General features: G+C 37.9%; 1 protein-coding gene and 1 long non-coding RNA gene across 3 annotated transcripts; one reads left to right on the top strand and one right to left on the bottom strand.

Moving 5' to 3' along the window:
• Positions 1-215: 215 nt before the first annotated feature.
• Positions 216-20743, bottom strand: ZNF330 (zinc finger protein 330). Of its 2 annotated transcripts, none has more exons than XM_060654114.3 (10): positions 20549-20743; positions 18308-18440; positions 16422-16441; positions 16257-16327; positions 14231-14310; positions 8521-8647; positions 7976-8080; positions 3548-3594; positions 2366-2483; positions 216-1181 (listed from the first exon to the last, which is right to left on the bottom strand). In XM_060654114.3, the coding sequence occupies exons 2-10, from the start codon at positions 18425-18427 to the stop codon at positions 907-909; spliced, it is 963 nt and encodes a 320-aa protein (XP_060510097.1). In that variant the 5' UTR covers positions 18428-18440; positions 20549-20743; the 3' UTR covers positions 216-906. The 2 variants fall into 2 exon arrangements, with proteins under 2 accessions (XP_060510097.1, XP_060510096.1); XM_060654113.3 differs by having other exon boundaries at positions 20558-20743.
• Positions 2497-26656, top strand: LOC132692067 (uncharacterized). The gene is made up of 3 exons (XR_013555124.2): positions 2497-2957; positions 23995-24158; positions 26508-26656. It is a non-coding gene; the product is annotated as an uncharacterized LOC132692067 (long non-coding RNA).

Raw genomic sequence — 26656 nt, 5'->3', positions numbered from 1 at the left:
AGTGCAAGGTGTACAACTTGAACTTGCGCCAGCCAAATGCCTGTTCTCCACTCACCACAGATACTGGGGGTCTGGCTGCGTAACTCTGCATCTACCACACCATTAATCTCCGCTACTTATTTCAGAGTACACAAAAAAATGAAGCAGTTTCTACATAAACATTGGAATGCTTTCCAAAATGATTAAAAAATGGAGAATGAGAAATATCAAAAGTATGTAAGTGAAATACTATATTTATTCAAAGAGAAATACATAAAACGTCTGTGTAGTAATACTATTTCTGTCCCTGTGTCTCTGAAAAGTGGCTATGTACTCACCTTGGTCTATACATTTAGGCATTAATAACAGGTACTGTTCAGGGCATACATTGTTTAGAAAAAATGAAATGAGTCAACTGCTAAAACATACATATCACGACTACTTAAGATAACATGAATATTTAATGAAAATTTAGAACTTAACATCTGACTTTCATCCTGCAGACCTACAGGGAAAAACACAGTAATTCATTTAACCCATCACATTTTACAAAATCAGACAAAACGAATATAAGCAGTGTTTTTTAATAAAAACAACAATTTAATTTCCAACGAATATATTACCATCCTGTTCTTTTATCCTGTATATGTATCTAATTGGCATAACCTACTGATTACTAAAATCAGCAAAAATCCCATCCATGATGCTTCAATTGCTTGGATCAATACACATCTTAACATCTGGAACTCATTTTTCTTACGCTATGAGACTGATTATCAGTTCCTATAAAAATGCTATGCCCTACTCCTTGCTCCTGTAAGTGTGACCAGTCTTTTGCACAGCACTTCTGAACACCCACACTCAATTCATCAAGCACACATATCCTGGCTCCTCTCAGACACAGTCACCCATGGGCAAGCAGCTCTCCTAGTTCTCTTGTTCCTCGTAGTGAGCATAGCCACTGGCATAGGTCCTCCCTAAATTCAAATTGGTAAACAAATCTGACGGCTCCGCATCTGAATCCTTTCCTACTTCGTCTTCTTCCTCTTCGTCATCCTCTGCTTCATCATCATCTTCCTCTTCATCATGGTAGCTGCTATCACCATACTTATCAGAAGAAAGGTTCTTCCAATAGGCATCATACCCAGAAGCTCCATCTCCTTCTTCACCTCCAGTCTGCCTGCCAAATTTCAGGGAGCGTGCTACAAAAGACAGATACATACGTGGCACTTTGTTCCGATTCTTTACATCTTTTGTATATTGTAAAGGAGAGTGAAGATGTAAAGAATCGGAACACTTTCCTTTACAATATACAAAATTACATGCATTTGATTGGCTGCTTCTTACTCCCATTTTCCTAATTTCCTCCCTTAACTGGAAAGAATGGAGACCTTAGTAACAACAATCAATTCTATCCTACTCAGAGTTGATGCACATACCATATATAACAAATAATAAAGAGAACAGTGTCATTTCATTAAATCTAGAAAAAGTTGGAAAACAAAGTAAGACTAAGAGCACTCTCCAAATATAATTCAAATAAGGCATGTTAAAAACTAAAATGCCCTTCATTTGATGGGTTAAAATTCTATTTTCAAATCACAGAACAGTTGATTTCATGTCATTACATTTTTCTTAAAAGAGCTATTTTAGAATTCTGGTGACCTTCAAGACAAAGCCCTTCATTTCTTCTGCCTAAGTAGCAATATAGTTTAGTGCAAAAAACCAGCAAATCATCAATCCTACCTCACTGTACAACTACACCTTTGATTAAACAAAAGTATTGCCAGAGTCATTTAGAATTATGGTTCCATTCTGCTGTATTTGGTAAAGAGTCAAATTCTCTTTAATAAAACTGTGAGCTGCATTACTATAAGCATGTTTGCAGTAGTCTTATTCTTTCACAGAAAAGTTATATAAAAACCAGAAAACAATTTCCTATAAGAATGATATATTACATTGTAAGTATAGCTGCTCAAATACCACACACCTACAAAAAAACTTCAGAATGAATTCCAACTTCCAAGTACCGAAGACTACCAGCACTCAAATATTAAAGATTTATAGCTACTCAATTATTTAACAAGGAAAGCTTCAGCAGAAATGGAAAAATCACTCTTTTTGGTCTTAAATTTCAGTATTCACTATGTCATTAACTGAGTCAAATGCCAAATATCAAAGTGAATGATGGTATATTTCTTAAGTTAAATTGAGAAACTTCACCTAAAAATTTTCAAAGGCTATAAAATTCCATTTGCTTAAGAGAACACATTCATCTTTTCAAATAGGAAGAAGTGGCAAAAACAAAAATAGAGAAAAAAAGAGATAAATCTTGCCTAAGCAAGAAAACAAAATCCCTCCATTGGTATTTTAAGAAGAACCTTACTTGACATGCTGAGATCCTTAGTTTCCTGAGTTTCATGTCCACATTTGGGGCAGGGAGGCTGTTTTCCTTTTTCTTGCTTAAACACCTTGCTCCTTGTATGATCATCACAGAAACAAGCCTATATAGGAGAAGCAAAAATAAGCACGTAAATAAATAATTCAAAAAATACACAAAATTATCATTCAATATCTCAAGGAACTTTAAAGACACAGTTTTGTTAAGGGTAAAGATTAAGAGTTTTGTTGGGATTGGTCCTGATTTAAATTTCTCAAGGGAAATGGTCTTTGCCAGGACCCTCTAAACTATACCCTAACATAAGACAGAAACTATACACGGGGTATGACAGTATAAACACCTTTATTCATTCATAAACACATGAGCATTCACAAAAGCCCCTGGTGACATAATGGTGACTAGCCTATCCAACCTCAAATATACAACTAACTGGGGACACAGACAAGTAGAAAGGCAACTGCAAGACACCGTGCATTGAAAGGGAAGTGCAGAGGAGGGGCACTAAACTGGATATGGGATTCAGGAAAGGCTTCCTGGAAAACATGGAGTGTTGGCTGAGATCTGAAGGAAGATAAAGGTACAGTAGGGTAAGCAAAATCGGAAAAGGGATCTAAGGCAGAGGGAACAGCACAGGCAACACTTGAAAGCCATTTGGTAAAATGGGAGCAAAGCTGGGAGAGAACGAAGAGATAGGGTTAGGAATAGAAGGAAGAACTAGGGAAATGTTTCTGACAGGAAGAGAATCAGTGCACCTGATCTTTGACAAACAGAAATGCTGGACACAAGATCTAAGGACATGGAACATTATGGCAATCTTCACTTTACTTAAACTTTCCTAAGCAAGTGAATTTTGATATTAATTAAAATATACTCTCAACATTTTGGTCAGAATACTCTCCATAAAACGTAATGTGTATAATGTGTAGAAACAAGGAGCCAAGAATCAGCAGACATGTGCATTAGTGTCAACCTTAAGACAAGCCAACTAGATGACCTTTGGAAAGTCACTCAGCTTTCTTAATTCAATTTCACAATCTCCAAAATAAAAGAAGTAAGCTACATAATGTTTAAAGACCCTTGTAGATTAATTATAGCTATAAATAATCCAAGATGGAAAAGTCCTGGGATTAAAAACAAAATCAAAAAATAAAAAATAGACCAGTATACCTTACAACGGAGACAGGAATGCTGACCAAGTCGATTGCATGAAACACCTATGGGTGAAAATACATAATGTCCAGATTCAAATTTGAAATTAAAACACTATTTTCCACAGATTTATATTTGATGCACTTAGATTATTAACATTTTTTTCCTGTCTCAGTATAACCTAGAGGATATATAAAAATGAGATGGAATCCCCAGCCAGAAGAAAAGAACACACTGCACATACTCAGCATTCTTTAGTTAGTACGGTGCTAATTATTCTACAATCTCCTTCCACTTTTCCAGATCTAGGAGATGGCAAACTTAATTATACTTAGAAAACTTGCAATGAGACATCCTTTTTCCCACAACACTTGGCTGAAGCTCTTCCCTTAATCATATAATGCTTACATTTTATAAAGAATCATTTTCTCCATTAATATAGGACTTCTAATGGTGCAGACTATTGCTATGTTTTGCCTAATGTCTGATAAGAGAATAGAATACTTCTGGTGGAAAAGGTGACTATGAAGAGAGAGTAATGTTCAAGTGGGCAGTAAAAGATAGGAAAAAAATCCCAAAATATTTTATCCTTATTTTCGTTAAACTATGTTAACTTGGGTTATTCTCTGTAATTACTGAGGAAAAACCTAAACGTAAGTACAAATACATTAGAAAAGCAGAATACCTGGCACATACTGACTGTGCTAGAAATGGAAGAAAAAAAATTAGTACCAGAGGTATAGAGAGAAAATAAATTAAGCTGTACCCTAATAAAGCCTGAATGTAAACTATTAACTTTTATTCAGAGTTCTTGAAAAAATAAAAAGGAAAACAAATCAAAGAAAGCCTATCTTTGTACTTCAAATATTTGACCAGATGTTGCTAATTTGGGAATTCTTTTATTTAATTTTGCCTGGTTCATGGGGAACCCTTTTAATCTGAACAGGCAAGTATTTTTTTTTTTTATCAGAAATGATTCTCAAATAGGTATATTATTATTGCTTCTATCCCACTATCCTGCTTTTTTCTACAGCAATACCAATAATTCAGTTGGATATGTATTATTTGTCCTATGTGCTAATAATAAAAGTTAAAAATCAACTGAGTACTTACTATGTACAGCTGACCCTTGAACAACACGGTTTGAACAGCACAGGTCTGCTTATATGCAAATGTTTTCAGTAAATACAGTGCAGTACTTTAAATGTATTTTCTCTTCCTAATGATTTCCTTAATAACATTTTACTTCCTCTAGCTCGCTCTATTGTAAGAATATATGACATAATACATACAACACACAAAATATGTGTTAATCAACCATTATTTAGGTTATCGTTAAGCCTTGTGGTCAACAGTTTGCTACTGGCAGGAGTCAAAAGTTTTATGCAGATTCTCAACTACACAGAGGTTGGTGCCCCTAATCCTCATATTGTTCAAGGGTTAACTATATTAGGTATAAACAGGTATACCTAATTACTCCAATAATAACCATACTGTTTCATTCAGTCTGTGGGGGGAAAAAATCTGAACTCTCAATCATTTCCACTTGAAGATATGCCCAGGCGGGGTTTTCTGTTTCCCTTTTCATTCAGTCAAAAGAAAAGGATATATTTAACTAAAATGTTATAAATCTCTTTCAAATACATAGCCAGAACACATACTGAAAGTACAAAGCTCCCTACCCAATTTCCCAGCGTACACCAGGCATTTCCAATATAGAATCTTTTCCTATCCACACTACCCGAGTCTTTGACATGCCACAAAGACAAGCTGTTGCCTATCTTACCCTTATCTTTTCTTCTGGGAACTCAGACTAGGATGGAACATGGCCCTGCCACTATCCTTTCCCTAATTACCTCAACCCCATACACATGCACTCCAGTTAACTGCCCAGTTATTTCTCTCCCCAAGAGTTACAATCTTGGACTTTTATATAAAGAATGCATTTCTCCCAGATTCCAAAAATAGCCTGACTTTCTTAGACTAGGAATGGTTTTCATTTTCAGTCTATTTCCATGTCTTCAGAGTATTTTATTTATTTTTTAAGTGCTTATTTATTTTTGAGAAAGAGACAGAACACACACTTGGGGGAAGAGCAAAAAGAGAAGGGGACAGAGGATCCTAAGGAGGTTCTGCGCAGACAGCAGAGAGCCCAACGTGGGGCTCAAATTCACGAACCATGAGATCATGACCTGAGTAGAAGATGAACACTTAACCAACTGAGCCACCCAGGTGCTCCCAGAGTATTTTAAAGGACAGGAGGTTGGGATGCTTCAAAGCCTGCTGATAACAAGCCATTTTAAATTAGAAGTCCTCAAGCCATTTTAGTTATTTATAAAAATAGTCAACATATTTGTTTTGTTTTTTCTTAACAAAACACCCTTACCACCAATTATGCAGGTAAGCATTTAAAAAAATTTCTTTCTCTCCCAATTCATAAGGATAGGGTAAAACCTATAAATAATGAGGTATGACCAATAAGGGGGTGGAAACAAGCTACACCTTCGTGTATGATTAAGAAAATACTTAAAAACAAGCATTAAATGGCAACTTGCAAAGAAAGAATGGCAAAAAAAAAATAAAGCAACAGGAAAAAAAAAAAAGTAAAGAAGATAAATTACAGTAAGCCAAAGACACCCGTAAGCCTGCAATGAGAATGACCTTAATTATCAGGTATCAAAGACATGATTGACAGATTTATCTTAAAATCCTGTCAATTAGTCTATTTTGTATTTTTCCTTTGTCTTTTACTGAATCACTAAAACTTCCTGATGAAATAACAGTCTTATCACTCAGAACTGCCTATCTTTGGGGTTCAAATGCTACAAAATACACAAAGCTCTCAAGCCCCAAATAAAGTAAGTCAATTTTATATTACACATTTTGCAGAAACCTAAGAATGGCTCAAAAATGCTATATACTTTGAGATGTTCTTTAACCTCTGAGAGTTTCTATAGGAACACTGTAAGAATTACATACGTATGTATTTATATATACATTAAAACTGACAACTGATCAACTTTAAATTTATAGAATACAGAGATGAGCATTTCATATCAAAACAAGAACTAAATTCAAGGAAGTGACCATCTGGGGAATTTCAGCCTTTCCTATAATGGTATCTACTATTTAATAAAGGCTTTCTAAGTAACAGGTACTATAATAACACTTTATACGGATTCTCATTTTAATTAACTCCTTGAAAAAGAGATTAGCGTCTTCTTTAATATATAAGGAAACTCAACTTTAGAAAGGTTTGGTGATTTGTCCAAAATCACATAACCAGTAAGGAGAATTTAATGTTTGACTCTAAATCTTGAGCTTTTGAGAATCAAAAAGTAGAAATAAATTGTAATCTATCTGTAAAGGTAATACCATTGATAATACCCAGTTGGTAACACTGGGTTCTTAAACTGGAAGGTACATGACACTTATGTGTACAGGTTAAATATACATGCCTGAACCTACCAAACTTCAAAGACAGACTCTCCAGATATGAGGCCTAGGCACCTATATTTTTTTAAACGCCCCCCCCCCCCCCAGATGTTTCTGATGCATTCTCCTGTCTAACAATCACTGATACCAACTAACTGGAACAAACTAGGGGCAATATCACGTATCACTTTTACTTAAAGGCATTTGGAAATGTGTGTGGGGTTTTTGTGGGGTTGGGAGTGGAGGTTGTTACAATAACTTGGAAGTAAAAATGACATTTAATACTCTGTACCAGGAAAACTACAAGTCCTATAATGCCTGATCAACCCCACAAAACGAAGAACTCACCCATACAAGATGCCAGTAGCACCCCTATTGAAAAAAAAAAACAGACTATGTGGTTCTGAATTTTTCTTAAAAACAGAAAATAGATAGTAAGTTGAATTACAGTCCACAAGAAGCTGCATGAAAAACTAGACTCTTTTTTCATTGAGTCTAACACTATATATTTTTTTAATGTGAGAGAAAGAGAGCGCAGGTGTGAGCTGGGGAGGGGCAGAGGGAGAGAGAATCTCAAGCAGGCTCCACACCCAGCATGGAGCCCAATGTGGGGCTTGATCCCATGACCCTGGAATTACGACCTGAGCCAAAATCAAGAGTAGGACAGATGCTCAACAAACTGAGCCACCCAGGCGCTCCAGAGTCTAACACTAATACTACTCAGAATCTTGGGTACAAAGGACATCTAATTTTTTTAAGTGTATTTTTTTTTCTTAGTTTATTTATTTTGAGAGAGAGAGGGCGAGTGTGCACAAGCAGGGGAGAGGTGGAGAGAGAGAGAGAGATAGAGAGAGAATCCCAATCAGGCTCTACACTGTCAGCATGAAGCCCACGTAGGACCAAAACTCAGGAACGCAGAGATCACGACCTGAGCCAAAACCCAGAGTTGGGACGCTTAACCAACTGAGCCACCCAGGCGCCCCAAAGGATATCTAATTTATAAAAACTTACATTTGAATGTTTCCGCCTCTAAAACCTGGCAGCTGGCTTGATGTTCAAATTGATCATCTTCACAGAGAAAGTTATGACAAAAGGAACAACTAAATATTCTGCCTCCTATTGGATGAAAACATAAAACCCACAAATGTAAAAACGATAAACTTCAATTAAAAAATTCATATCCATAACACTGCTCAATAAGAAAGCAATTTGTTTCAGATTTATACCAAAATGACACAGCAGTTTTTGTTCTGGTAAAGGCTTCGATGAAAACTGCCAAAGTGAACCATAAAAAAGCAGGCTCCCACTATCTCCTGGCTACTTGCAATGCTTACAGACACTTGCGGTCCTGTAACTCCCCTCCCTACTGGCTTACATAAGCAGTCCTAACAGTGACTATTACTGCTAGTATAAATCCCTTTTCCAACTAAATTGGTAACCACAACAGTAGTCAGGATTGACAGTATCCTGAAAAAAAATCACAAAAAGAACATCCAGAATGTGTCAAAGTCAGCCCTTCTTACAGTGAAGTTCACTGCTCATATGTAATCACTCACCATGGTCCCAGACACCTCTTTCGCATTCCACACACTCGGCATCAGTAAGAGGGCAGGCACAGGCATGTGTACTGAGACATTTCCTCCCATGGCAAACCCAAGCTTCACAGAAGTCACATATTGCACCCTGCAACCAAGGAACACACAAAAAATGAATCTTTGTCACTTGCCTGGCTGCAACCGTTGTTTAACCAATGGCAACCATCAAAATTGTACGCGTTTAGGAATTTAACAACCTTCAGTGATAGTGGGGGCTTCACTAAAGAAAAAATTTTGTTTACACTAAGCCAAAATTAAAGAGTGTAAACAAAAAAAAATTTTGTTTACACTAAGCCAAAATTAAACTACTTCACCAACAACTATTTATAATATACAAAATTTGTCTATAAATCAAAAGAAAAAGCAAGGTGGAAACTATATACTTAAGCCTAATCCTAATCATTAAAGTAAGTCACGGAGCTACAAGTGTTGCCTTCAAACTGAATTCTAATTCAAATGATGTCTGGAGTCCACATTTTAAGCATTCTTATCTACAGCAATCACAGTAACGAAATTTTTTCAAGTAGAAATATTTTTGAATTAAGAAAACTCCTTCCTGAATCATTTATACAGTAATTTACATAGCTTTTCTGGAGTAACTGAGAAAAAATATTAAACTTCTGCCAGCATCTTTTTTTGTTAAGGCAACTCATGATTTAAATCATTACTACATTTCTTTGTGGAAAAAAAGAAAATAAAATATATAAAACTAAAAAACAGGGTAAGACTCTCCAATTCTACATCAAGATAGACCAACTATACCTTTCAATAACACAATGACATCTACAGAATATTAATTGCTAGAATAAATCTTAAGAAAATGGGATTAGATGTTCTTTCCTTTACAGATAATAAACAGTGGCCCAAGTCTTAACTCCAAATCCCAGAGCAAAATTATAGTGGAGCTGAGATTTAAACCACGGTGTTCTGAACCTCAATTCAGTGCTTAGCATTCAAGACTCTGTAACAGAAGCCATAAAGAGCAAATAGGAAGGATGTTTTTTGAGATGTAAATATGGATTACCACTGTGGATTGCAAATCCTCAAATACATTTCTTGGAACATTCAGTGTTCTAGCACCAAAAAGATGACATACAGAATAATCCAGGACAGTTTAAAAGCTTAAAAGAAATAATTTACAAAGGACAAGGAAGGGCTTAGAATAAACATAAAGTATGATGTAGTTACCACCCCTGAGCCTGAAATAAGGGAGCGGAAGGAGTTACCAGAATCTGAAGAAACAACCAGTTGGAGAGGATTACATAGCCATATAGAGAGAAACTGTGGCCAAATCATGCCCAAACAGGATAACCTGGTAGGGAGTGAGCGAGGGAGAATAAACACCCAGATTTTATTATCCTCCCATCTACAGGCCTCCTGCCAAGGTCTCCCATTGGGTGAACCCAAAGTGAAGCCAGAAGGTAAGAAAGCCACTGATCCAATCCATACACACAGGTCAGGCTCCCAGGGCAAAGCAGGGTCAAGAAGAGAGAAGGTAGAGGGAATTTCAACAGACAATTAGAAGATTCCCAGAAAATCATTTTTCTAGAATGTAAAGCTAATGATACAGGAGTCTATTGAAATGTTTTATACAAACAATCATTCACATTCACACAAGTTAGTGAATTTTTTTCAATTTTTCTTTTTTTAAGAGAGAGAGAGTGTGCAAGCAGGGAGAGGGGCGGGGGGGGGGGGGGGAGAGAGAATCCCAAGCAGGCTCCACACTCAGTGTGGAGTCCAATGCAGGGCTCAATCACACGACCCTGGGATCATGACGTGAGCTGAAATCAAAGAGTCATACACTCAATCGAGCCACCCAAGTGCCCCTACAATTTAGCGAATTTGTTTAAAACCGTTTAATAAATTTGGGCATAAGCAAGCTACCAAGGAAGATTACATTGATTTATGAATAAAGATAACATTGAAAATCCTATATTTAAAATGAAGAGGAATTCACAAGATACTTATGAATAAGTCTAGTTTCTTCCTTCTTTAAGATATGCACACATGGAATATATTAAGGTCTGCTTCATGATGGAAAATTAAATTCTTGGGAAGTTACTATAAATAAAATATCTGGGGTGCCTGGGTGGCTCGGTCAGCTGAGTGTCCAACTTCGGCTCAGGTCATGATCTCACGGTTTGTGAGTTCGAGCCCTGCACTGGGCTCTGTGCTGACAGCTCCGAGCCTGGAGCCTGCTTCAGATTCTGTGTCTCCCCCTCTCTCTGCTCCTCTCCTGCTCATGATCTGTCTCTCTCTCTCTAATAAAGAAAACATTAAAAAAATAAATTAAATAAATAAATAAAATATCTGTTTGACATAGATATACTATTGCCTTCCTCATGGAATGAAATCTGCACCGGAGCATAAAATCACACAACAGAATACAGTAAAATTGGTTGAAAGGAAGAGAGAGTAAAATCCATCACACAGCACTACTATTTTAATTACACCATACCTCATTTTATTGCGTTTCATTTTTTTATATGCTTTACAAATAGTGTAATTTTTTTTTTCAAATTGAAGGTATGTGGCTTCCCTGCACCATCAGTGCCATTTTCCCAACAGCACTTGCACACTTCGTGTCTCTGCACCACACTGTGGTAATTCTCATGATATTTCACTTTAGTATTTTATCTGTCATGGTGACCTGTGATCACTGATCTTTGTTATTACTATTGTAATTGTTTTGGAGTACCACACACTGTGCCCATATAAAACAGCAAACTTAATCAGTAAATGTTGTATGTATTCTGACTGTTCTACCGACCAGCTGTCTGTCTACCTTTCTCCCTCTCCTTGGGCCTCTCTATTCCCTGAGCCACAACAATATGGAAATTAAACCAGTTAATGACCCTACAGTGGCCTCTACGTGTTCAAGTGAAAGAGTTGCACATTTCTTACTTTTAACTCAAAAGCTAGAAATGATTAAGCTTCATGAGGAAGGCAGGCTGAATGCCAAGACAGGCCAAAAGTAAGCTTCTTGTGCCAGATACTCAGCCATGTTGTGAATACACACACACAAAAAAAGCTCTTGAAGGAAACTAAAAGTGCTACTCCAATAAACACATGAATGATAAAAAAGCAAAATAGCCTTATTGCTGATATGGATTAAGTCTGAGTGGTGTGGATAGAAGATCCCATCAGCCACAATATCCCCTTAAGCCAAAGCCTAATCCAGAGGAAGGCCCTAACTCTCTTCGGCTCTACGAAGGCTGAGAGGTGAAGAAAAGTTTCAAGTGAAGAGGCTGGTTCATGAGCTTTAAGGAAAGAAGCCATCTTCGTAACATCCAAATGCAAGCTGAAGCAGCAAGAGTTGATATAGAAGCTGCCACGAGTTATCCAGAAGATACAGCTAAGATAAATTAATGAAGGTGGCTACACCAGGCAACAGATTTTCAATGTTGACAAAATAGCCCCACATTGAAGATGCCATGTAGGACTTTTATAGCTAGAGAAGAGAAGTCAATTCCTGCCTTCAAAGTTTCAAAGGACAGGCTGACTCTCCTATTAGAGACTAATAATAAAGCTGGTGACTTCAGGTTAAAGCTAATGCTAATTTACCATTCTGAAAAGCCTACGGCCCTTAAGAATTATGCTAAATCTATTCCGCCCATACTCAATACATGGAAATAGAAAGCCTGGATGACAGCACATCTATTTACAACATAGTTTACTGAATACTTTAAACCCACTGTTGAGACCCACTGCTCAGAAAAAAACGATTCTTTTCAAAATATTACTACTCACTGACAGTGCACCTGGTACTCAAGAGCTCTGATGGAGACATATAATGAAATTAATGTTGTTTTCAAAAGGCCTGCTAACACAACATCTGTTCTGCAACCTAGGGATCAAGGAGTCATTTGATTTTCAAGTCTTTTTATTTAAGAAATATATTTCATAAGGTTATAGCTGCCATAGATAGTAATTCATCTAACAGATCTGAAAAAGTAAATTGAAAAGCTGAAAAGGATTCACAATCCTAGATGCCTTCAAGAATATTAGTGATTCATGGGAACAGATCAAAATATCAACGGTAATGGGAATTTGGAAGAAGTTGACTCCAATCATTACAGATAACTTACTGGGGCTCGAGACTTCAGTGGAGAAAGTAACTGTAGATGTAGAAATAGCAAGTGGAGCCTGAAGATGGGACTGAATTGCTGCAATCTCACAGTAAAACTTGAACTGATAAGAAGCTCCTTGTTACAAATAAAGAAAGTGGTTTCTGGGATGGAATCTACTCCTGATGAAGACACTGGGAAGATTGTTGAAATGACAGCCAACGACTGAGAATATGACATAAAATTGGTTTAAAAGCGGGGCCCCTGGGTGGCTCAGTCGGTTAAGCAGCTGACTTCAGCTCAGGTCATGATCTCGCGGTCCATGAGGTCGAGCCCCACATCAGGCTCTGTGCTGACAGCTCAGAGCCTGGAGCCTGTTTCAGATGATGTGTCTCCCTCTCTCTGACCCTCCCCTGTTCATGCTCTGTCTCCCTCTGTCTCAAAAATAAATAAATGTTAAAAAAATAAAATAAAAAAAAAAATTGGTTTAAAAGCAGTGACAGGGTTGGAGAGGACTGACTGCAATTCTGAAAGAGGTTCTTCTGTAGGTAAAGTACTATCAAACAGTGTCACGTGCTATGGAGAAATCATTCGTGAAAGAAGAGTCAACTGATGCAGCACTTTATATGGCTGTCTTATTTTAATAAATTGTAACAGCCACCCCCACCATGAGCAACCACCAGCCTGATCAGCAGCCAACAACATCAAGGGAAGAACCTCCACCAGCAAAAGATTACAATTCCCTCCCTGAAAGATCAGGTGATGATTAACATTTTATAGCAATATTTTTAAATTAAGGTACGTAAAATGTCTCTTTAGACTAATGCTATTATACATTTAATAGACTACAGTATAGTGTAAACGTAACCTTTATTTTTAAGTTTATTTATTTTTGAGAGAGAGAGAGCAATTGCACACTTGCGCAAGTGGCAGAGGGGCAGAGAGAGGAAAAGAGAGGATCCCAAGCAGGCTCCACACTGTTGGTGCAGAGCCCAAAGCAGGGCTCGACTCACAAACCGTGAGATCATGATCTGAGCCAAAATCAGGCACTTAACCAACTTAGCCATCCAGTGGAACCAACTCACAATATCTCTAAGGTATGCCTGTATTTTAAACAATGAATTTCCTTAGAAAACTCTACATCTAATGAGGAAATTATGTATAAGCCTATGTTAAATATGTATTCTTTTTTGAAATGTAAAGCTATAAAAAATCTAATGTTATGTTCTTTTGAAACTAGGTTACCTTGTAACCGAAGCCTGAACCTTGCTTAAGAAGGATATTCAGTATAGTTAAGTGCTGAGTTCTATGAAGTCTGATTAAGACACTCTAGAAAGGTACCAAGGACAAATGAATTTTTAAGTCAACTTTAAATAAGTTTCCATTTCTTGTATGTTTTCCAGAAAGAAAAGAGGAAGCAATCAAAAACAAGTGGGTATTAAAGGAAAATCATACAAAGAACATTCCACAGATAATCCAGAAAAACTCCAGATTGACTTAATCAAGGACAAAGCAGTGCTATTTAGAAAAAAATCACCATCGGTCACAAAGACTTCTTATCCTTGGAAACCCGCTAGTCTAAGAGATGAAGACAAAAAACTTACCACCATTGCAAGGCCAGTACTATAAACACCAGCATGCTTTATGACACAGTCTGAAGACTTCATCATGCACTTGGTTTTCCCTAGTAAAGAAACAAATGTGCATTATTAGCCTTGCAAAGTAGTACACGTAAGTACTCACTGATTCTGCTTTCTATCTAGCCTAAATTCCTATGGAAATAATTTGAAAATGGATAGAAAGCAGCAGTTCACTGCTTATGTTACTAAAAAAAGAAGCTAGATATAACTGAGATCTAACCTGAATCAGATCTTTTAAGATTAGAAATTTATTAGGGGAGCCTGGGTGGGTCAGTCGGTTAAGCATCCGACTTCGGTTCAGGTCATGATCTCGCAGTTCATGGGTTCAAGCCCCACATCGGGCTCTGTACAGACAGTGAGGAGCCTGCTTGGGATTCTCTCTCCTCCTCCTCCTTCTCCTCTTCCTCCTCCTCCTCCTCCTCCTCCTCCTCCTCCTCCTCTCTGCCCTTTCCCCATTCATGTTTTCTCTCTCAAAATAAATAAACTTAAAAAAAATTTAGAAATTTATTAGTAAATCTATAAAAATGTATTGCATGATAAAATTATATGCTAATTACTGTTTGTACTAAAAATCAGAAACTGCAGGTTAGAGTTTGTAATCTAACAATCAGTAGTTTAAAATCTTATGAATTTTCAGATGAATTAATACAGATTTTAAAAAGATATGCTTTGAAATAAATTTTACAGTCTGTAATTCACAATAAAAACAGTCTGGTTTGAAGTTATTGCTTACTTCTTTCCACAGAATATCTCAAACCAAACCAAACCATGATTATGCAACTTACCTGGTTCATTAACTTTATATAAACCTAAAAAAAATGGCCTCTTTGAAAATTAAAACTACACTAGAAATATTCAGGGATATAGCCCTAAACACTGCTAATTTTCTGCAATGTTATCATACATAAACACATTTAAATGAGCATATTGCAAACTGTGTTCTACCGTAAACTATTATCCCATAACCAAAGGGGACATTTGTTGAAACAAAAGTTTGAGAAGTAAGTATGGCGTGAATAAAATGAATCAGGTTTCTTTACTGGAGGTTTTCAGAACCTTAAACATAAAAGTATGTAATAGAAATCTCCCAGATGGAAACAAAGACATGAAACAAACAGCATTTCTCAAATGTATGCATTATTTTAAGAAACACCTATTAATATCTCAAGTACTCTGTGGAAGACTATTTTGGAAGCACCAACCTTGTTGTTCTATGAACTACCATTTAGTTTTACTTTGAATAATCATTTACTCTGAATAAAGGTTTTCACTTACACCTGGCAACTGAGTACATGGCTTAGGAACTCTATTGCAATCACCTGGGAAAACATATGAGGAAACTCAAGAATCCTATGCTAAGTGCCAAAAAAAAAAAATTGGCACCAAGAAAATGTGGAATAAAATGATTCTCAACGGTCTAAGATACTGTGGGCAATTTCAGCAGGAATCAAAACTTAAAAAAAGTATACAAACAGATATCAACAAGACTAAGTTAGTATAACTAAAAATTAAGATCACCAAATGTTATTAATCTGAAATCTGATCTTATAATGTTATAACGTATCAGAGAGACAAAATCAAGATGTGATAGTGTTTGACAAGCCAAATAACAATTTGCTATTTCATTAATAAGTTTTAACATTACTGTAAACAATGATAAACCCATAGAATCAAACTGATTAACTACAAAACAAATGTTTGATAAAAGGCATATAGGGGTGCCTGGGTGGCTCAGTTAAGCGTCCAGTTAAGCTCAGTCAGTTAAGTTTCATCTTGGTCATGATCTCATGGGTTTGTGAGATTGAGCCCGGTGTTGGGCTCTGTGCTGACAGGGTGGAGCCTGCTTAGGATTCTCTCTCCCTCTCTCTGCCCCTTCCCTGCTTGCGCTCCCTCTCTCTCTCAAAATAAACAAACATTAAAAAAAAAAAAAGAAAGAAAAAGAAAAGAAAAGAAAAGAAAAGGCATATGTCCTTAGGTATCATATACTTACCACACTGTGCACAAATTGGTAACTTCTGTACAGAATTGCAAAAATAGCAAAACGCTCTATTCTTCTGCCGCCTTGTCATGTAAAATAAAATTTTAAAATAGGGTCACTATCAGATAAAAGGTGAGAGATCTCTGTTATTACATATAAAAAGAAATAAATATTTACCTCTGACACTTGTCACATTCCTATAAAATATAAAAACAGAACATTAAGTTTCTACGGACTGAAAACTACAAATTTACTTGCATTATAAAAAATACCTTATTTTTCATGTTAAAATTTAAGTTAACACTTCCCAAAGTCTCCAACTTCACCCATGTAAACAAGCATCTATACATACTTTAATAATAAAGGTGTGTTCTTGGGCATACCACACAGAGCAAGAAGTGGTATCTCCACAAGAGGTGAAATAAATAAAGCAGTGGTTTGTGCTTTGGTTGTGTTCTTTGTTGTTGTTATTGTTTTTTAGTCAGATAAGTATTACAGAATGGACATAAGAAATTCAGAACACAGTATGATGAAGCTCCCAGAAAATCTAGAATCCTAAACATGGTACTAAAAGCTCTCGACAATCTGGTCCCTAAACACTTTCAAACCTTGCTAGCCTATTCTCTTTAGATTCAAGTTGCTATGGTCAGTCATTCATGAAATGTCTTCTACTCTCTCTTTTCCATGCCTTACTATTCTAATACTTTTCCTTGAAAAGCCTATCCTTACAATCTTCACCTGTTCAAAGTTCTGGTGATGATCCCACCTCCTCTATGAACTGTACCCCATCAGCACACTCAAATTTATCACCTCTTACCCCAGATGTACCCTAGTCTTAATTGTACATTTGCGACAAGGCAACACTTACCAAACTCTAGCCTTCACTATGTATATTTATGTATGTGAGTCATTTCTTGTTTTGTCTGTTCCATATCCGTCTTCTCTAAAAAATGACCCTGAAGGGAGTGTCTACCATCTGTCCTGTGTTATGTAATCCTGGTCCCTCCCACACGTGATGACAGCCATAAACGTTAGCCCTGGCTGGGCACCTGGCCAAGTCCAATCAGAGTTTTCTCCCTCTCTGAGGACATTATGTGATGTGAGATACACAGGCTACCAGTATGTATGAACCCAAACAAATGGGGTAAGACAACATGAGAAAATGGAACTAATAAGCAAAAAGAAACACAAGCAAAAGATGGAACCACAAGTTTGTTCCAGTTGTCCCTGAGTTCCAGCTACATCCATGCCCTTCCCAACTACATGTTAGTCAATAAACTCTAGTTCTCCCTAAAGTTACGTAAGTTGGATTTGTCACTTACAAACAACAAGACAACTGATCTATAAACTTGTGGAAACAGGGGCTGCATCACTCATCTATGTATACCCCATCTTTCTGCCTAAAATGTACCTGGCAAAAAGTAAATGCACAAGAAACATTTGTGGAACTGAGTCATATTAAGCATTTCATATGTTTGGATGAAACAAAAGAAGACTGAGGAGTAGCAGGAATAGAAAAAGTAGAGAAGACTGGAAATAGAGAAATAAGGGACAACTAAGAGAAACATAGTCAAAGAAAGGAAAGGGGTTATAATCACACGATAATCTCGCTTTTTAACGCTTTGACCAAAGAAGCCCAGAAACAATCAAGACTAACCCACTGAGCACAGGAAAATAAGGTAATAGCCAAAAGAGAGGTCTAGAAAAGTGAAAAGTTTAGAAAAAAGAAATCATAGGAGTTGAGAAGTGCTAAGAGAAATAATGAAAAGCTTCCAACTAATAGAACAAATTAAGTTAATGCATATAAGGTTAGAAAAGCTAGAAAATATCACAGTTCCTAGTATTTACTGTTTCCTATCTATCACCAACAGCAGCCAAGGAAATAACTAAATAAATAACTCACTCACTGCTACTCAGAGTCAATAAAAACAAGGGACAAAACACAAATTTGAAATTCAATAAAATGTATGCAGCACCAATGTATTCAGCAAAATTTTATTCAGGCATTTTTCAGAGATTATATAGTTTTTCAACCATCAACAGATATCAAAAAAAGCTGTTACCATTGACGCATTGCATGGGTGTTTAGCTAAATCTATGGTGCTTCTTGACGCCCTGAGCTGTTTTTCACGTTCCCGGCGGTTCTCTGCCTTCTTCCTTGCACCGGTCTTCTTTTTAGGCATTTTACTGCTCTTTCTACACAAGAGAACAGAGAAGATATAAATGCCTGGTTGTATTCGCTATCTTAAATAAAATAGTAGAATGAAGTGGTTTTTTTTTTACTCTCTTTAAAATTTAAACTCAACTCTGTCATTTTGACTGTTAAGGACATTTTAAGCCTTTATGAAATATTACATATACATTATCTCAAATAAAATATATGACTTTTAAAATGAGGAACTTATTTGCATTTCCAAACAATTCTTAAAAATATGAAAATCAGACCAATTCATCCCAAAAGCTAAAAGTTTTCCTTTCCCACTGAGGGACAAAAAGAAAGTTTCTCTGATGTTAAGTATTCTTTAAAAATTACTCAGTACCAAATTAAAAAGTTATTGGGCATATCATTAGCAAGAAATAATTAAAAAGTTTACCATTTACCCAGCTTATATTACTTTTTTGAACTATAAATTCAGACGACTTGATGCTAAGATCTGAAGTATAACGAGTCTTACTTCTCCTATATAATATCTGAACAAAACATCTGACAGTCAAGTCAAATGACACCATTAACCGCAAAGCCAAACTTCTCTCTCTGAAAAGATATTAAAAGTATCATAGTTGCTTTGACTCTACAAGCTGCCCTTCAACTCTTATGTTAGAATGTCTATCAGGGTGCCTAGGTGGTTCAGTCAGTTAAGCATCGGACTTCGGCTCAGGCCATGATCTCATGGTTTGTGGGTTCGAGTCCTGTGACGGGCTCTGTGCTGACAGCTCAGGCCTGGAGCCTACTTTGGATTCTTGTTTCCGCGTCTCTGCCCCTCCCATGCTCATGCTCTGTCTCTTGATAATACATAAACGTGAAAAAAAAAAAAAAAAAAAAAACTTAAAATGAATGTCTCTCTAGAGTACATAATTTTAACAAAGTTCAAATTTATGTTTAAGAGTATTACATAGGAGTATGCACATAAAGTCCTATATAAATAAGGACTTTAAAACAGGCTTTCATCTTTCATCACTTAGTTGAAAGAACTACCACATTAAAAAAAAAAAAAAAGATTTTTACTGCATAACATATTTTTATTTGGCTTTTCATCCAATCTGAAGACATGTTCTCTGAGGATTTGTCTTTCTTGACAATGTTTATATACCAGTCCTGCCTGGTATATATTAAGTAGTCAATAAATGAAGTGACACAGGCATGAATGGGTCTATGTACCTGCTTTGAAACATGAACCTCAAATTTAATATTCTTCAAAATATGTACTTTTTAAGTCTTCTCTAAGAGTGATTCTCAAAAATCAACTGTAAAAATTCCTAACAAATACAGATTTATATTTCTAGGCCCAACTAAAAATCTACAAATTCTAAACTTCCAAGGATAGGATTAAGTTTCATTGGTGACTGTGACAACCTCCCTGAAGGCATGAACATTCTTTTCAAAGAAACCAAAACACATCCATGATACATGGACAGAGTTCCAAGAAATCACACCTTTAAGAAATTCCTATTTCTTATTTAAAGGGCCAATTACAACTGGGCAAAATCATGCACCAACATGTACTAAGGTCACTCATGCTTTCCTACTTCGGGTTCCAACTCAAAATGTCCAACTTAAAATGTCCAGTCAAAAGCCAAGTGGGGTGGGAAGCTGCGACTTAAAAATACAGACAAATCAGGCCAGGAGGTTTAATAGGTGGTCGGCTAAGTAACATCGAAGCCCAGGAGATCACCCTTTCAGGATTTATAACGACAAAAATCTACAGGGTGAAAAAAATGTGTACTGCTCCTGCCAAAGGAACTCACAAAACAATCACAGCGTGCTCGCCCGGTGAATTTTTTGTTGAGCCTCCATTTTTTTTCTCCAATTTGTTCTGGAAACTTAATGAATTTTTTTTCTCAGCCTTAGATGGTTTTAAGCCCTTCTCCGGTACCGTTTCGACTTCTGTAAAACGTGGCCCGTGTCACCAAATGAGGAAAAAGGCACGAGGTCAGCGCGCCTTTGGGGGAAAAGCCCGCAATCATCGGACCCAGCGGAGTGATAGGGGCGTCCAGAGGCCACCGCGGAGGTGCCACGCGGTTCGGGAACTGACAACCATCACCCGCCCGCGGGACACCCTCCCTCGCGCGCGCTCCAGGCCGACCTAGCTCACCCTCGCGGGGAGGCCGGGCTCACTCCGGGGGCAGAGGGGCAGGGAACAGCGTGAGACCGGCCCGCGGCTGCAGCAAATCCAACTTGCGGGACAGGACTCCGGGAGAAGAACCTACTAACACCGAAGAAGGGCGGAGAGAAGCAATTTCCAACACAGAAACCGGACCGGATGTCCTCTTATGTCAGCAGCGCCCTTACGGCAGCACGTCGACAGGAAGGGCCCGCCCACTTCTGTTTGCTCCGCCCTGAGCCCGCCCACTCCTGCGGAGGATTTGACTGAGCCGGGAAGAGAATGCCTGAGTGAAGAAGAAAAATGGACTGCAGGAGGAGGGGAAAAGGGAAGGCCCGTCAATTTTATTTTTTCAGAAAAGGAGAAATCTAAAGGAAGAGGGAAATGAATTCACAAACTTGACACTGCATCAGTTGACTCGGACAGAAAATTCTTGCCTAATTCTTTTGGAAACTTTCTGCTACCTGCATCTTTTATGCCTAACATTCCACTGTGAGCTCCATTCTTTTGTGAACAAATTCTCCCACATTCTGGACCTTTAGTGTGTGTTCCGCCTTGCCCTTAATTGAAACCTAACATCCTCTCCCTTATAAAAGCTGCTTGCTTTACATTTCTATGAAGTGAACGGTGCTCATTTTTGCACTTTCTGTATCTCTTGGTTAGGAAGTAGGATCAGTGCTGTTGTTCCCCAGTACATCATTCAGATAATTATTCCTCCTTTCTATATAGCAATGCCACATTTTTCCTTCATTGCTGCTATTTTTTTACCCACACTTTATTGATGGAAAACTTTGGAAACTGACTTCCAACTTCTGCCATCACCCAGAATGACATTAACATCCAAACCCATTCTCTTGAGCTCTAGATTTTTTTCATCTCCAGGATCGATCATCTCGATGCCACTACAGGCATCTACTCTCATGACCACACTCCAGGTTGTGTGGTCAGGTGGATCAACTCCACCACTGAAATCCAAAATTCAGACAAACTATCCATCCTCCTACTTTACGAAGTCTCTCACTCAATTTTCCCTCCTAACGAAGACCACAAATCTCAGCTCTTCAATTTTCTCCCTATCGATTATCTCTCTGCTTTCTCCCATTCCTTTTGCCCCAGGTTATGAAATGCAGTTCATTACATCAATCACAATTTGCCTTATTTTCTTTCTCATCAAACCAACTGGAACATTCCCAATACTGTTAATTCAACAGCTTGTTTTTTCTTTTCTACAGTGGACTTAGTATTGTTAAGGGGGGGGGGGGGGGGAGGGCGGGGGGGGGAGTACACAATCATGGTTTTATTCTGAATCCAAAGTTATTAACCTCCACAAGGCTCTCAAAATTGCCCTTCAATCCTTCTAGATATTCCTAATCAGATTTGTCATTCCCATGGTCCATATGGTGTTATTAAATCTTCTCCCCTTTCCTCAACCGTCCATCACTTTTTCCATCAATTTTAGCAGATACTATATTTCACAGAGAAAACGGAATAACATCAATAATGATTATACTTCATTTTATGCTCCTGACATTCTACTTTACATATGTAGTATTAACTCCTGAGTTTACACATGAGGAACCTTGAGCAGAAAGACTGTGAAACTTGCCCCAAGATTACACAGATGGTTTGGCTGGTGGGGTTGTCTGTTGCAGCAATTCTTAAACATTTTGGTCTCAAGACCCCTTAAAAATTCTTAAAAACTGAAGATTCTAACAACCTTTGTTTATGTGGGCTATATCTATTGATATTTACCATACAAAAAAATTAAAAGATAACATTTATTAATTCATTAAAAATAATATATTTAGGGGCACCTGGGTGGCTCAGTCAAGCGTCTGGCTCTTGATTTCAGCTCAAGGCATGATCTCATGGTCGGTCATGATCTCACAGTTGTGAGATAGAGCCTCACCTCAGGCTCTGTGCTGACTGTGGAGCCTGCTCGGGATTCTCTCTCTCCCCACCCCCCTTCCTCTTTCCCTCCCACATTTCTGTGCACAGTAGCACACATGCTCTGTCTCTTTCTCTCTCAAAATAAATAAATAAACATTTAAAGAATAATACATCTATTACATCTTAGTATAAATATTTATACAAAAACGTTATATTTTCCTTAATAGAAAACATACAAGAGTGTTGTATGTGTTACAGTTTTGCAAATGTCTTTAATGTAAAGCTTAACAGAAGGCAGGTGACTTCCTACATATGCCATCCACTGAGAAGCTTTTTATGTTCTTGTCTTCCTAACATACAGTTAGCCAGTAAAACAGTGAAGAGCCCTCTGGGAAATAACCCTCTGGGTGAATTATTACAGTATACACCATTATGATGTTTCAGGGTCTTCCTCCTGGGTGTCTGGCAGCCCTTTCAATGCCCATGGTTGCTAGATCCAAAAACTGGCTGAGACTTAAAAACTGGGCAAATAATTGTGACTCGTTATTGGAATATTGTTCTCAGTCTCCTGGTCATCTGCTCCCTTGGCTTATTTTGATTGTACACACTGAGCAAGATCCTTGTTTGCGGCCTGGGGATCCATTCTGCTCCTGGGGACACTATATACTTTCATCCATGTCCCTAATATTCTGAGTGTCAGAGCCCTCTTCCTTGCTGCCACTCTGCCCTTGCTGGTGATTACAATAATTATGCCAGATTACATCGTAAAGAATGACAAGTTATTGACCCAGTGGCTGGGAGGGGGTTAGGGACAGATCCTAAAGGGAGTACTAGTTGTGCTAGGAGGAAGAAGTCTCTACATTGTATTTAAGCAAGGTGTGTGTGATGGAGGCAGTACCCACTAGTCAGGAATGTTGGGCCATGTTCAGACACAGAGGGGTCAGGAGAATCTAGGCATTCAAGATTTTCAGGTATCACAACCCAGCTCTCTGCATCAGGGTTTCTTTCTTTACGATCCAGCATTCTGACCTTGGCATAACCGACCTAGCTGAGCTGCATGGCTGTTAATCTCCTTTGGAGCTCTGCCACACTTATGATTTAGTGCTGGGCCTGTTCCTCAGCTTTTTCTCCCCTCCCACTGCAGGAGATAAAAGCCTCTTTATTTGCTACCAAAGAAGCTTTGTGATTTGACTCTTAGATTTTTAATAGCCATTACCCATCTCAGTGTTTTGCTTTTTCCAAAGAATCGATTTTGCTTAGCAACAGCCAATTCCTCTGCCCTTAAGATTATTGTTTCCCTCATATTTCTTAAGTGCACCCGCTAGTATATTATCTTTCTTTAGAATACATCCCAGTTAACTACTGATGAAAGCTTTACCTATTGTGCTGTTCCCTCATGCCAAGGTCTGTCTGTCCTACATTTATCACCAATGAGGAGGTCCTCACTGATAGTCAATGTGGCCAATGATTCAAGTTGAATGATTCAATTTTCTTGAATCGTTCCTAACATCAACTATCTTAAATTGGTTTCTCTGGAGGTCCTCTGCGTCAGAGATGAATATAGAGAGTTCATCAGGGAATGCTTTGGGAACAACTCCTGAGGAAGAAATGGTAGCAGGATGTACAGAAGAAAGAGCTGGCCTATACTCTAGTTTTAATGGAGACCTCAACTTTGAATCTGGGGTGTCCCTTCAGATTTGAGGCAAGTGGGCTCAACCTTTATATACCTGTGATAGTCATTAGATGTGAGCTGACAAGGAAAACGAGTATAACACTGAGCTAGACTACTACTGAAGAGGGCTGACAGCTGAAATTTGTCAGCTTGCTGAACCTCCAGCAGCTCAGGGAATAAGTCCTTTGTTTATTTTTTTTAACTTTATTTATTTTTGAGAGAGAAAAAGAGAGTGAGAGAGAGTGGGGAGGAGCAGAGAGAGAGAATCCCAAGCAGGCTCTGCACCAGCAGCACAGAGCGCAATGCGGGGCTCAAACTCACAAACCAAGAGATCATGACTTGAGCCAAAACCAAGAGTTGGATGCCCAACTGATTGAGCCACCCACACCCTTAAGTCCTTTGTTTCTGAAGAGAGATATAGGTAGTGTCTCCCAGTATTCACTACAAAAGTGATGACAAAGTAGAGAAATATTCAGACAAAGACAAAGAATCTTTTCCATTTACAGACCCTCATGGAAAGAATTCCAAAGAGTATACTTCAGAATGATAAAAAAGGAATTCAGAAAGGAGGGAGATGCAAAAAGCAAAAGTGGGTAATCAATTCATTTAACAGGGTAAATCTTAAACATTACCTGTATAAAACAACAGAACTGTACAAAACAACAGAACTGTAATAATTTTGGATATAAAAACCACAAGGAAATTGTCTCTAAATTCAACTGCAAATGCAGTTCAAATCAAATCCTGACAGGAACTTTTTAATAGAATATGATTAATTGATGCTGAAATTCATATGGATGACTAAAGACCCATGAATAACCCAGACCATTTTAAACACCAGCAAAAGAAGGATACCTTATTTATTATAAAGTTCTAGTAATTAAGGGGTGCCTGTGTGACTCAGTCAGTTAAGTGTTTGACTCTTACTTCAGCTCAGGTCATGATCTCATGGTTCGTAAGATCAAGCCCTGTGTCGGGCTCTGCACTTACAGCACAGAGGCTGCTTGGGATTCTCTACCTCCCTCTCTCTCTCTGTTTCTCTCCAGCTTACTCTGTCTCTCTTTCCCTCTCAAAATAAATAAACTTTAAAAAAAAAAAAGGAGAAATCTAATTGAAATACTATTTGGTAAAATTGCAAAACAAAAAACCAATTATATACATACATTATTTATGGATACATATATACCTAGTAAAAGTATCCAAACATCCACAGAAATGATATTAACTTCAGATTGTGATTATCTCTGGTGAAAGAAAAAGAACAGATAGATGTGAAGCATTAGCTATACTTTTAGTTGTCGGAACGATACTAATCGAAAAACATATGTAATGCCATAAGCAGAAAGAGTTAAGGGTCCCTGGAAAAAGAAAGATGAGACATAGCTTTCTTGACACAAGAAAAGTCACTTTAGGCCCCTGACCATCTTGTCAACTATGTCTGACCTGCACTACTTGCCCAAAGCACATTTCTTGCAGAACTTCCTGGTTTATGTTGAAATTACAGAAGAATTACAATTATGACTATTATTATTATTATTATTACCCAATAGGTAATAATTTTGAACAAACAACAAAATTTAAGAGCCAACAGCCACTATCAGGCCAGGAGATAGCCTAATCATATCAGGGACCATAAATCAGTGGTAATGGCAATGGTGAGTCCCATTACCCGGCCTCGGTTCTTGAGTTCGGCCAAGAAAGAATTCAGCCAAATTCTTAAGCAAAAATTTAATAGCAGTTTAAGCGAAAGGACACTCTTAAGATGGAAGAGCTGGCAGGCCCAGAGGTGGCCACGACACCAGGGTTCAGGGTTGTCTTCTCTTTTTGTGTTTGCATGGGTTATGGGTCATAGCAGGGCAGTGTCTGACTAAGGTTGCAACCAATCGTCTAAAGGACTTCTCCTGAGTTGTGAGGGGGAGTTTTTGGTCTTATATGTCCCCTCTCAGAAACTGTTATGGCAGCCATTCTTGGGGGTGAAGGGAGGAGGATTAAAACTGCAATGTAAATGTATTATAATAAAGCTATAGTTTACTGTAGGACAGTAGTCATAGGGGAGAATGTGTGCATATCCCTTGGGGTCTGTCCAGACTGTTTGGAACTTGGCCTCACAACCCCCCTTTTTAAAAAATATTTTATTTTTAAGTATTCTCTACACCCAACATGGGGCTCAAACCTACAACTCCAAGGTCAAGATCAAGAGTCACATGTTCCCACTGACTAAGCCAGTAAGGTGCCCTGTGCCTCACTGCTTTTATCAGCCAGAAAGCACCTGTTCCCTGCTCATATCCATTAACTGCCTATGACTCTATCAACAAAACTCCCAGTGCTGGTTCAAAAGTAAAGATTGACCTGATGCACATTCTTGTGTTATCTTTACAGGATCTAAACCCCTTTGAGCACTCAGATACCAGGCCAACGAAAGCTAGAAAATTGATGCTGATCCTTCATCACTTCAACCTGGATTCTGCCAACTTAAGATGACTTTTGCCCCAATGTCATGCTGCATTCCCCATTGTGCAAGCCCTTTA

The sequence above is a fragment of the Panthera onca genome, chromosome B1, assembly GCF_046562875.1.
Source record: "Panthera onca isolate mPanOnc1 chromosome B1, mPanOnc1 haplotype 2, whole genome shotgun sequence".
NCBI classification, from domain to species: Eukaryota; Metazoa; Chordata; class Mammalia; order Carnivora; family Felidae; genus Panthera; species Panthera onca.
This window is presented reverse-complemented; position numbering and strand designations above follow the sequence as displayed.